Source organism: Stegastes partitus, unplaced genomic scaffold (genome assembly GCF_000690725.1).
Source record: "Stegastes partitus isolate 25-593 unplaced genomic scaffold, Stegastes_partitus-1.0.2 Scaffold1989, whole genome shotgun sequence".
NCBI classification, from domain to species: Eukaryota; Metazoa; Chordata; class Actinopteri; family Pomacentridae; genus Stegastes; species Stegastes partitus.
The window spans coordinates 46,898-58,830 of NW_007579720.1; the positions used below are offsets into that span (position 1 = coordinate 46,898).

At 43.6% G+C, this 11,933-nt stretch overlaps 2 protein-coding genes across 2 annotated transcripts in view; one reads left to right on the plus strand and one right to left on the minus strand.

The window, feature by feature from the left end:
- LOC103373471 (parapinopsin-like) overlaps positions 1-541 on the plus strand; it is a 4,723-nt gene extending 4,182 nt beyond the window's left edge. The window contains exon 4 of the mRNA XM_008303362.1: positions 431-541. Within this exon, the coding sequence (XP_008301584.1) occupies positions 431-541 (111 nt within the window). The remainder of the gene's footprint in view (positions 1-430) is intronic.
- A 3,069-nt stretch (positions 542-3,610) lies between these two features.
- cacna1da (calcium channel, voltage-dependent, L type, alpha 1D subunit, a) overlaps positions 3,611-11,933 on the minus strand; it is a 43,316-nt gene continuing 34,993 nt past the window's right edge. The window contains exons 33-45 of the mRNA XM_008303361.1: positions 11,683-11,810; positions 11,504-11,600; positions 11,291-11,393; positions 11,036-11,137; positions 9,292-9,425; positions 8,335-8,451; positions 7,518-7,906; positions 6,386-6,412; positions 5,604-5,732; positions 5,353-5,492; positions 4,630-4,736; positions 4,079-4,396; positions 3,611-3,916 (exon numbers count right to left, since the gene is read on the minus strand). Coding sequence (XP_008301583.1) covers positions 3,611-3,916; positions 4,079-4,396; positions 4,630-4,736; positions 5,353-5,492; positions 5,604-5,732; positions 6,386-6,412; positions 7,518-7,906; positions 8,335-8,451; positions 9,292-9,425; positions 11,036-11,137; positions 11,291-11,393; positions 11,504-11,600; positions 11,683-11,810 — 2,097 coding nt within the window. The remainder of the gene's footprint in view (positions 3,917-4,078; positions 4,397-4,629; positions 4,737-5,352; positions 5,493-5,603; positions 5,733-6,385; positions 6,413-7,517; positions 7,907-8,334; positions 8,452-9,291; positions 9,426-11,035; positions 11,138-11,290; positions 11,394-11,503; positions 11,601-11,682; positions 11,811-11,933) is intronic.

Sequence of the window (11,933 nt, forward strand, 5' to 3'; positions counted from 1 at the left end):
TCTGTGGATGACGGCTAAACAAAACTAATGTTTTACCTGGTGGGGTTGAAACCGTTTTGCTTTTAGGTTGTCATTAATGTGAACACAATATTTTAGAAATGCTTTGAGCAAATTCCTTCAACCTGGACACAAACATTCACCTGAATCCAAAGAGGAACAGATTAAAGATCAGTGGTCAACGTCACTGTGGCCTCGTAAACATCGACATATTTGACCAAAACTCAACATCATATGATTCGTGGATGTAAATTACAACTTGACTGGCTGGTGGAGGCGCAGAACAACAACACAGTGATTCTAGTTTAGGGTTTGTTTTTTTTTGTATATGTCTTATGAACACTGTTTTATTACACAGCACATATAGTTGCAATGATTTGGAAGGATGCAGCCTGTTTCTAATATTTGTTGGGTATGTTTTTGTTTCCTCCAGTTCCGTAGATACGCCGTGCCCTTCCTGCTCTGTGGGAAACAGCCGTGGGTGGAGGACGAGGCCTCGGAGGCAGTGACCACCATCGAGACGACCAAAGTGGCTCCTGCTTGAAACGCCGACGACTTCCCACTAACTTCATCATAATAATGCATTTTACAAATGCGTTTTATCACCTGCAGCTTGAACATTTGGTGAAACTGTGTGTGTGAATGTTTGTTTGGACGGGAGGAGCTCAGTAATGATGGTCAATGTGAGACTTGAAGTGAAAGAAACAGATGAGAAGAGTAATTCAGCATAAGTTTATTCAATGATGATCAATAGAAAATAAAATATCAGTGTTGATTTAAATAAAGTCAAGGCCAAAATAAAATGAAAAATACAAAAAATGTATTGATACAAAACCTAGAGGGTTATAGTAAAGCATTTGCTACTAAGAGAAATGATGTTTACTGAATAAAAACATTAAGGAGCAAATATCAAGACTTTCAAGTAGAGAACATTACCATGGGTCTTTCCATACGTTTGTACATATTTTACATTATCTTCTATTTTAATACAGCTTTCTGAACATTAATAGTTGTAATAGTAATTATAATTATAACAAGATGAAGAAAACTAATAAAAACGTTCAAATCAATATGTGTTTCTCTGTAAACTGGTACTTTACCGTTTTATTTTTTTTTCCCTACCTGCGAAACAGAGGAACAGTGCACCTTGAAAATATTTTTTTTAATACTCTTTCATTCCCAGCATTGTAAGGTGAGGTGTAAATGACAAATATAGATTCCACTAAACCATACACACAGTCACAAAAAGTACAAAATTGTCTCACCTTAATACACAAATCTGTTTAGAAAAAGGAGAAACAAAAAGCACTATACAGTTACTTGTGCAAAGACAAACAGCTATGTGCTAATATTTAAATACCATTGGTATAGACTGAACCAAATCATTATTTTTCTTTTTTTTTTTTCTTCTCAGGAATCCCTGACATGAGGTAAAAGTAAGTTCTTTTCATCTTTAGTTTAACACAACTTTTAAAAGTGTTTACAAAATAATGCATATCTTCAGTTCATCAGTACTGTAATTGCTACGAATAGTACAATGTGCCTTTTATGTGCATTGGTCCTTTTATATGACAGTCATCAACAAAAGGACTAGAACACATTATTATTAGTATTATTTTTTTAAAACTCACAAACAATTCAAAGAGCCCTTTCAATGTGCACACAAAATGGAAAACCTACATTTTTCATGACAGTATTCGGTTGAATTAGAGTACAGTACGCACTCGCCTACAAATCAAACACTCATGAACGACGGATCACATTAACCTCAGAGTCATTTCAACTCGCCTGAAAAAAGCCCACTTTGCTTTCTTTTGTCCAGTTTCCTTACGTGACTGATCGATGAATGATGAAAACCGAAAAAGAAAAACTATTTTGTGTTTCAACTTGTGGGCTTCTGTTGCTCCGTTTTTATGCATCCGGGGGTTTTACTCCCTCCAGGCTTCGTTAATTGTTTTTTAACTTCGATCCTACTTAATCTCATTCAAACACTCCACTGAGGGACACGGTGACAAACAGATAAGTTCAGACAATGATATGTTGTCACTGTTGCCTTACGAGGTATACTGTATGCAGGAACCAGGCAGGCTGAGAGAGAAGGGGGTGGGGGGTTAGTATTGCTTTGCCTCTCTCCAGCATCCTGACACCAGGACACCATCTGTCCTTCCACCTTGAACACGACGTTGGGCTGTTTCTGACCTTTGGATGTGTGCATGTGTCTCCTGCCAACCACAGGCTCCGAGCCCTCACACACTACATGAAGGCTGAGATGTGATCGCGAAGATTCAGTACAAAGGTTTAATGGAATCACGCCATGAGCAACAAAGAGTATGTCATGGAAAAAATCCCAGCACGAGCTTTGAGAAATATTAATTTATCCCTGTTATTACCATCTATCAGTTTTTCCTTCTGTCAGCAGCAAAAAGGCATTTCAGTAGGGGCTGATGAAACCTAGGTTGGAATCAACTAAAAAAGCAGCACTGTTAATGCACTATGCATTTTAAATTTTTCGTGCACACCCTGCACAACATATGCAAACGAATCCGAGTAAAATGGATCCGTTAAACCCGAATGTGTCGGTTGGATGAAGCAACACCTCTGCTAAGGAATCGTTTGCATATCTTGTGCGGCGGTGTTGTCACATAAGCTCTAAAAAAAAATGTTGTCATCGTAGGCAAACCAAAGGGTGCATATTAGCAAAAAATAAAAGGCAAATAATTATCAGAATAGAGTACCTAATAAAATAATGCAAGTCTGCTTTTATAGCATAACAGGAGTCACAAGGGTCCATATTGCTGATCTTTTAAATGAGACATAATTACAAAATATAGAATATCTCTTTACAAAGTTTCTTTTGTAATATAATACAATTTACAGCAGATCAACTATGAAATATTAACCAGGCTATTCTAACGTTTTAAAATAACCTGCCTGCTAGTGCATTTATCACAAATGCTTGTGTTGCTTCAAAAGTACATATCTCAAGTTGAGTGATGCTATAAGTAGGACGGTTAATTCCTGCATAATCTGGTACGACTCTACTGATGCTCTTCACTTTTTGACTCAGCTCTAGCGATCTTTAAAACGACCTGTTCTAACAACAAGGGGATCGAGTTATTCTAACAACTACACGACGAGATATGCCTTTCTATGCTTGCATTGAAAACTTGCATGATATGCCAAACCTTAATAAAGTGACTGAGGTAATGACATCGTACATCTGATTGTCATCACCCTTTAAGACCCGCCCTACAGAGTACCTCACACCTTTGCCAATTGGTCCATCTCTTTCACTGGCATCAATGTCCTCGTCTCTGATTGGCTGCAGGCTGAACCTGTGTGTTGCCTCCAGGTCGAGACCGTTGGAAGGAGGCTCCAGTCAGTCCCTCTGTGCTCAGCAGGGATGGTCGCTGGCTCTCTGCTGTGGCCTCCTTCGCTGGCAGGTGGAGAACACTTAAACGAACGGGGCTAGTGTGTCTCTCTTCTATATGCCTTTTCTCTTCAATGTAAAAGGCACTTCTTTTGGTCGGAGCCAACAGATGCATTTCTTTTTTAAAATTTTTCACAAATGTAGTCTATCAAGGTTCAAATTTGCAGATTTCTCCAGCCGCTGCTATAAAGTCGTGATGCAGATCATCTCGTCTGCCAGGTCCTCCTCGTAAAGCGCTCTGGGTTCTGTCTCGGGCTCCTCGTCGCTGTAGCTGGCTCCGGTGTCCTGCATTTCGTAGTCCCTTGGAGTCAGAAGGGGAAACACGTTGACCCCGTTGATGCCCGGGGCCATCCCTCCGTTCAGCAGGTGGCTGGCTGCGCTCTCCATCTCATCTATCGTCATCTCACACGCATCTGCTATCTCGTGCTTCGTGGCAGCGACAAACTTGGGATCCTTGGCGTATCTCCCAAGGCCTTCTGATATCAAAACCTGCATGGCAGCACATGAGGGGAGATATATTACTGTGGATTTTCATCTTTGCTTATCTCGCTTGCATCATTTCGCTCTGACAACAGCATTAATCTAAAAATGCGCCCCTGAGATCAAACGATCTGTTCAGGGGCACCTCTCCAGTAACCGAATCAAACTCACCGCTTCCACGAGGCTGGTCGCGCTGCCTCTCTTCTGGTGGTACTGGTTGTGGTACTCAGGTGGTACCTGCAGGTGGACAGGTGAGTACGTCCGCTGCGAGAACTCGGGGTCGTCCGTGTACCAGGAGCTCTTCCGCACAGACACTTGGCTGCTGACGACGCTCTCCCTGTGCGGGTGGTCCACACGGATGAGAGGGGTGTAATAGGGTGACTGGTCTTTACTGGCCGGGGTGGCAGGGGGGGTGGCCCAGGAGCGGGTGGAGCGGGTCGGGGAGAGGCGGTGGGCTCTGCTGGAGTCCAGGCCTGCTACAGCCATAACCTGACGGGTCAGGAGAGAGCCAGAGTACAAACGTTACACTGTGCAGCTGGACGAGTACGTTCAAATAGTGCTCCCATGTTAGTAGTCCACTCCAGGATCATGCAGAGAAGTTCAGCTTTAACTTAACACATTTCTGTCATATTCAGCAATGAGAACTTTAGTCATGTACTAAGATAAGTCCATGAATGAAAGTCTGTGTGTCTGTGAGTAAATAATGCCGGTGCCTGTGTTACCTGGTGCTGCATAAGGTGCAGTGGTAGAGCAGTACGCTGATGTGGAAGCTCATCCTGGCTACTTTGCCTGCGCAGACACTCAAAGTTGAAGGACGGCCTTCTGTGACCTGAATAAGCCAGGAGTGGACCAAGTGAGTGAGGCCATGCAGGAATCTTTAGCAGCAAGCTGCAAACACTCAAAGCAATACAGTGGTGAACATGTGGCTAAACCACACAGTGTACGTGTGTGTGCATTTAGGAACTGTTATAAGAATGTGGTGTTATGTGTGATGATTCAGTGCTCTTTGTATGAACCTATGTGCTGAGTGAACTCTGTGTAACCTGATGAACTTTTAAACTTTCCACTGAGAAAGTGCAGAGGCAGGCGTGAAAGACGCTGCACAGAAATAGCAGAACAGAAACCAAGCCCCGACCGCAGCGCTCACTGTAGGACTAAGATAGCACATGTAGGTTGTGTAGCTCATGTCGAGGAAAGCTTTTTCTGTATACGTGTATAAAAGCTTCAACACTTCCTGTCTGTGTCAGTCACTTGTTCAGACTGTCTGCTGTGCATGTGAGTAGAACGTTGCTTTGTGTGCTGATTTGGAGCAGTCAGGACTCCACTGAAGAATTTTTCTAACAGCTATCTTTAATGAAACTGTTTTGACATTAAGAGAATGTTCGTTAATTTGTGGTGGCCTAAATGTTTGCACGGTGCAGGTGTGTATACAGGTGAGGAGATACCTTGAGGTGTGGCAGGAAGCAGCCGTCTCTTTGGTGACCTCCGTGAGTCGCGGTAGAGAGGCTGCTCGTCGTCGTCATAGTAACTGTCAGGGTGATGGTAGCCTTTGGGAGTCTCATACTCTGTATCGCTGTTCTGATACCTGTGGAGCGTATGGAATGACGGGCTTGTTGGAAGGTTTATCCCAGAAACTAAGCGTAATCATCTGGATTGTGAGCAGGATGCACTAACATGAGACAGACAAGAGTCATACCTGTCCCCTGACAGCATGCTGTCATCTTCATAAAACTCCTCCCCGCTGTAATACTCCCCAGAGAAGCGGTCTTCATCAAACTCCTCCTCCCTGCGGATGGTGGGGTGGCGGCCATCCCCTCTGTGGGACCTGAAGGACAGTCGGGGGTTAGAACCTGCACACTGCTGCTGGTCAGGGGGGCTACTGGACTAGGGCCATGCACTGCCATGCAGACACAAGCCTCCAGGGGGCAGCAATGCAAGTGACCACCCTCTTAAACATTTACTACAGCCAAACCAAGACAACAGGCAGAGGTTGTGGGCTTGAAGAGCACCACTCTGTCATCTAAACATCCCATCCACCTCGACGTCCATCATTAGATTAACTTAAACTCTTTCTGGTGAGGAATCATGAAGTAGGATTGTGCATTGTTGGGGGGTATGAGCACTGAACAGATCACAGGTAGAGTGATTTTTACAAACATTCTCATACACTTGCTTGTTTTCAAGCATCTGGGTCCTTCTTTAAGCACATGCATAAAGCAGGGCTGCCCTCAGCAGTATGCTGGCCACTCACATCATTTATGTTAGTACTCTATTTACGTTAAAGTGTTGACACAACCGCGTCAGAGCAGAGGCAGATGAGAACCAGACAAATGACTGGCCAGCATGTAGCACGTAATGCTGACTTAGCAGGGATGCAGCAATCCACCAGTCCAAAACCAAAGTAAAACAAATAAACATAAAAATAAAGTCCTTCTCTGCTGGTGAGACATATTGCTGGAACCTAGAGGAACAACATACCTAACATAGGTCTCATAGTAGCGCCTTCTGTCCAAGAAAGCAGAGGGATGGTTGAGAGAAAGCATTTTAGTTAGGAAGGAGAACGGGAGAAGGAGAGAACACAGAGAACAGGATGGAGAGAGAGTGACATATATATCGTACAGTATATGAAGCATATACAGCATTCTCATATATATGTATGAGCAGGATGGAGCGTGATGGTGACGACTCCAGGGCCGGCTGACAATTCCATTTTCTATTCTGAAGATAAGAAACAAGCTAAGAATCATTTCTCTTTCATAAATAGGCAGCAATGAAATTGTCCCCCAAACTTATTGGGCACTAGAGAAAAAAAGAAAAGAAAAACAGGCCCAGGACCGGAGCCGCTGACTAAACAAAAATCAGGAGATAAGTGTACTATTGGGCACTTATGAAATTAACTGTCAGTATGAGTGTGATTCATTATGGAATGAAGGGTTCACAGTAAAGGTTTGTGTAATGGAAAGGTTTGATAAGAATCTGCACGTGCGAAAGATACTTGTGCAGCAAGAACTGAGTGCACAGGAACCAATCAGTGTGTTTTAAATTTCCTCACGTATGTGCTGTCACACGACCTGAGATATGAGCAAGAAAGCGTCTCGGTTAGCCGTGAAGCAAGAAGAAATTTTAAAACTTGTGCAAATGTCTGTGACACTAAAGTTAATGAGAGCTTTTTCAGAAATGTCTAATTACACCAGAGGAGGTTAAACTGAATGTTTCTGAGAGAGAACGGGAGGATTTTCCATATTTCCTGCATTCAGTTTTTGAACCCATCGTCATTTATGAAATTACTTGTAGCATGAATTTCAACATGAACATCTCGACAAAACTGATTCTCTTCATGACTGTGAAGATGCAGAGTGGAGAAAGAACATTTGTTCTTCTCTGCTGCAACAGTCTATGATGAAAATATCTTGACGTGAGGTGATTTTACATGCTTAGTTCACATGTAATTTCCACATTTGGCATGTTATAGAGGCAAGAACCAAAGAAAATGTGGTCAGAGGGTACAACAATGGGTGCTTCACAGAACTTCAGGCTTCATTGTATGTTTCATGAGAAATCTTAGCTGAGACTCTACACTGTTTGAGCAACATGATCAGCGTGTGGATACCTTTGACCCTGGGGCGTCCGGGGCTTTTCGTAGTCGTAGTAGGTGCTGCGTAGACCCGGGTAGCCGTTGGGAGGTGCGTGTTCATAGTAGCGGTGGTGTCCTCCGTTTGGCAAACTGGACACATTGGCATTGTTGAGGTTGATGTTGGTGGACTTGGGGGACTTGCCGTAGGAGTTGTGGTGGCGGTGGTGGTGGTGGTGGTGGTGATGGTGGTGGTTGGGGTGGGACATTGCGTTGGCTCGAGACAGGCGTCCCACCGGCTGCTCCATGTGAGCGTAGTGAGGCGGAGGCTGCACCTGCAGAGGCCGCTGGGTGGCGTTGGTCTGATGTCCGTTGGACCGCCGGTGTCCGCCGTTCATGAGATGGTTGCCAAAGAGGCCACCGTTACGCTGTGAAGGAACGCTCACAGTAAAACCACCAGAGCTTCTACTTCAGCAGAACACAAGAGCTATTGATGTTAAGTCTGAGGACTGATATTGTTTCAGAAATCAAAAGAGCAAAAGTAAGTTCAGAAGCTGATTCATGGCATGATATATGTGAGCAAAATAAAAGCACTGTTTAGTTTGTTGGAATTGAAATGGAGGGAAAACACAAGAAACCAAAATAAACTACATGAGAAAAGAAACAGAACTACATATTGTAGATTTGCAGTCAGTACATCTACTACAGATTTAGCTCATCAGTGCTTCTGTGTGCACATTCTCTTCCACAGTTACCTTTTTTTTTAAGAATACCATGAAAGCAAATATTAATTACAAGCACAACTTGAAATTTTGCCACAAACATTTTCCCCCTCATGTGAATTTAAATCAGTTACCCTATAAATTTCCTCGTCTTCCTCTGGAATAAAGTCTACTAGTTCGTCATCCTGCAGATCACATGATATCGCTCGGCGAATTTCGGGCCCAATATCATGCAGCGTGCGAAGGCCAGCCTGTAACCATGACAACAAGAGGGCTAAGCGCTACGGCTGGGACCTTCATCTCACAACTCACAGTAGGAAATCTGACATCATACAGTCATAACCACCACACATACTGAACATACACGCACCTGGGCTATGCAACACCTGACATTTACAGAGCTGACAGACTGTGAGAGATGAGAACACAGAGACAGACAGATGTGCTCTCCTGAATGCAACCTGCTGTGAGTATTACTTAGCTGAAATGTCTTCTGTAGCATCCAGCTGTGCTTTCTGTCACACGCAGTGTGTTGCTGTTGCTTTGTGGTCAAAATAAATCACTCTTCTAGCTGTCCTTTCTTTTGTAGGTATACAAATTAGCACAATATATGCAAAGATTGGATTGGAAAGAAATTAGAAATCGGTCATGTTTGCTGCCTGACAGTGATATATGGTTAGATACTGAGGCCATATATCAGACATTATAAGGTAACAGAAATGGCAACAAGCTTTGCATGTAAATTCCATGGGTTGTGAGTTGTAGTGCACAGAAAACATGTGAAATGGTGGCTGGAGACAATGACACATGCTTAACATCAACATCTAAGGCGTTTAAAGACACAGAGACACCAAAATCACACATTGGAAACATATAAATACACAGAAACTGATTCATACTGTACACCAAGATCATGAACGTCCTGCTGGATCATAAACCATAACATTAGCACACTCGATGATATTTGAATGAAATGTGTCACAGACTTAACGAAATCATAATGCTCACACATCCATTTTCACAAAGTTCTGAACAACCTCTCGTCCGTCTCAAACACTCTCAGAGACACACTCGAGCGCCGTGACACTCACCTGTAGAGCTATGGCTGTGTTGTTCTGGGAGGGGTGTGCACCCACCAGGCCTTCCTCTTTACGTTTCTTGAATTTCCTAAAGTAGTCCTGTATCAGGAAGGTGGCATAGAACTTCCCCACGGTTACCTCATCATCTGAGTGAACAGACCACACAAATGCTTCCTACGTCAGCAGGTCACTCCACACATTAGCCTGGCAGAGAGAAGGGCAGACGCTTCTCCCCCCATGTCCAATGTCCTAAAACAATCCATCAGCTCAGGACTGCAGACACGTGACGCCCTGTTTAACCTCAACCAACCAAATGATTCATATCCAAATGATATACATCCATCTTGATGGTGTATATACTGTACCTCAGTGTGCACCACTTAGGATCCTTTGCTGTATTTCAAAAAGGATAGAAAAGGAATATATTCTACAATGTTGTGTTTTTCCTTCATGTGAAGAGCTTTGAAAGATAAATGTGAGATCGTCTACATTAAATGCATGTACATTGATTTTAAATTTCAGCCGATTGAACTGGAGGAATTAATGTTCAAACACCAATAGCGTTAATACGACCCAGTCAGGCTGCCAGTGACGACCGTTGCAGCTGTAACGCGTCCCTTCTTCGTCAAAAGCAGAGGACAGAATGAGGAGAGAATAAATCACAACAGTAATGTGATTGAGAAATATTGGAGAAAGTGAAATTAGCCGTGACACAGCTGCGCCACAGCTAGAGGCTTTCCAATTTTTACACAATATTCATCATATTAACCTTTGAGACACTTTATCAATTTGCTCAGATTCCTCTGATTGGGAGGCAGGAGGGTGTTTGAACCAAATTCTTTCCTAAATGTCCAGAATGCCATTTAATTTACTACTTTAGCACATGCAAGCAAGCAGATCTACAGTCTGTATCATACATGTCAGTATGTTTGTGAGAATTCATCTGTTGGTGCTCATGTATGCCCTTTTGTTCGACCATGTGTTCTCGTCAGTAAATACCGTACTTGGAGCTGAGTATGTTTGTGTTCTTGCATGTATACTCGTCTCGTTTTTTTTCCGTTTGAAACGTGTTTGTAAGAGTGTGTGAGAATCATTCTGAAGCAGGGGTCTGAGTCACTTTGAACAAGCACGCTGGGGACAGAGATCGGAGAGAGAGGCAACACTAGTTCCATGCCACCACCCTAAAACAGAACTGCTTCAGAATATTCTGAAGTGCTTTAGATTTTTTTCTTTTTTTAGATACAGAGATATAACAGTGTGAGGAGATTAAGCTGTAAAAGCTCAAGCAGTGAGAGGAGACTGAGACAAGAAGAATGAGTCAGAGGAGACAGACGAGAGAGGAAAGACAGAGATATTAGTGAGAAAGACAGAGCATGCATTTGCACTGTTGTCTATGAGGCCATGCAAGCCCAAAGCCCAGCGGATAGTCAGGGGCCTCCGTCAGCATCCAAGGCAGGAGGGAGGAATGTGGACCAAATACACACAGTTAAAGAACACACTGCAGAGGGGACAACCAGGAGAACGTGAGCACAGCAGAAACAGCACGACACAGCTTGACTTGTGTGTGATGTGTGTTTTGTATTTAAGGACATAGTTACGGAAGAGCAGTTTGGAGTAATTATATCATAACAGCATGGCAGCATATGGCGTGTGTGTGTGATTCTGGGCAGGCGGCGTTAGCTTGGCTTTGTGTGTCAAACTATAACAGAAGGTGTGCGTGTGATGTTATTGACAGAGAGGCGCTGATTCCACTAACCACCAGCAGGAGGCACCACTTGATCCAGCAGCTTCATGCTGGTTCTCTTCCAGATTTTCTTGATGACGGCTCGCAGCTCTTCGTTGGCCTGCTCCAGATTACCTGCGCCACGGGGAGACAAACATCCCTGAGAACCCAGCAGTCCTCCAGCTCACAGCCATTTTATATCCACGCAAGCTCGTAAATGCAGCCAACAGCATCAGCAGAAAGTCTTAGGAGCGGTGCAGTGCGGTGTGATTCATATGCAGTTTATACCTTCTGTTTTGATCTTCAGGGCCGTGCGCACCAGTGCAAACAGAGTGGCATTGAACATGACAGTTCCATCACTGTTCAGAGGCATGTTCATGGCTACCAGCCTCTGTGAGAAGAGAGCAAATACACACCTTTAACACGGCAGAACAGGTCAGATAAATAATGAGTATTTCTGTCTGAAATGTGGAAACGAGGGAATGTTGGAAGGGAGGGGACCTTGCACGCCACTCTGTGAGGACACAGTTTGCCGAAGCCAAGAGGAGGCTGGATACGACGAAGAAGAGTTACAACATCCAGATGTTTAATTCGACCTCTGCATGAGAGAAAACAAGGGTCAAACGCCTGCGCATGAACTTGAATTTCCTTTTTTTGTTGATCAGTAATCAATCACATACTTTGCCTCGGGGTCGTACTCTGACCAGATTCTCTTGAACTCATCGAGGTGGTGAGGACCAAGAATGGACCAATCACGTGTCAGATAGTCAAAGTTGTCCATGATGACGGCCACAAACAAATTGATAATCTGGAGAAGTACAAGAAGAGGACGGTTAGTCCACAGGTCGTCCATAAGATCAGAGGAGTTGACACAAGCAAACTAAAAGCAAGAGCCGAATGCTGTTCTGTATGTATTTCTAAAACAGGAAGG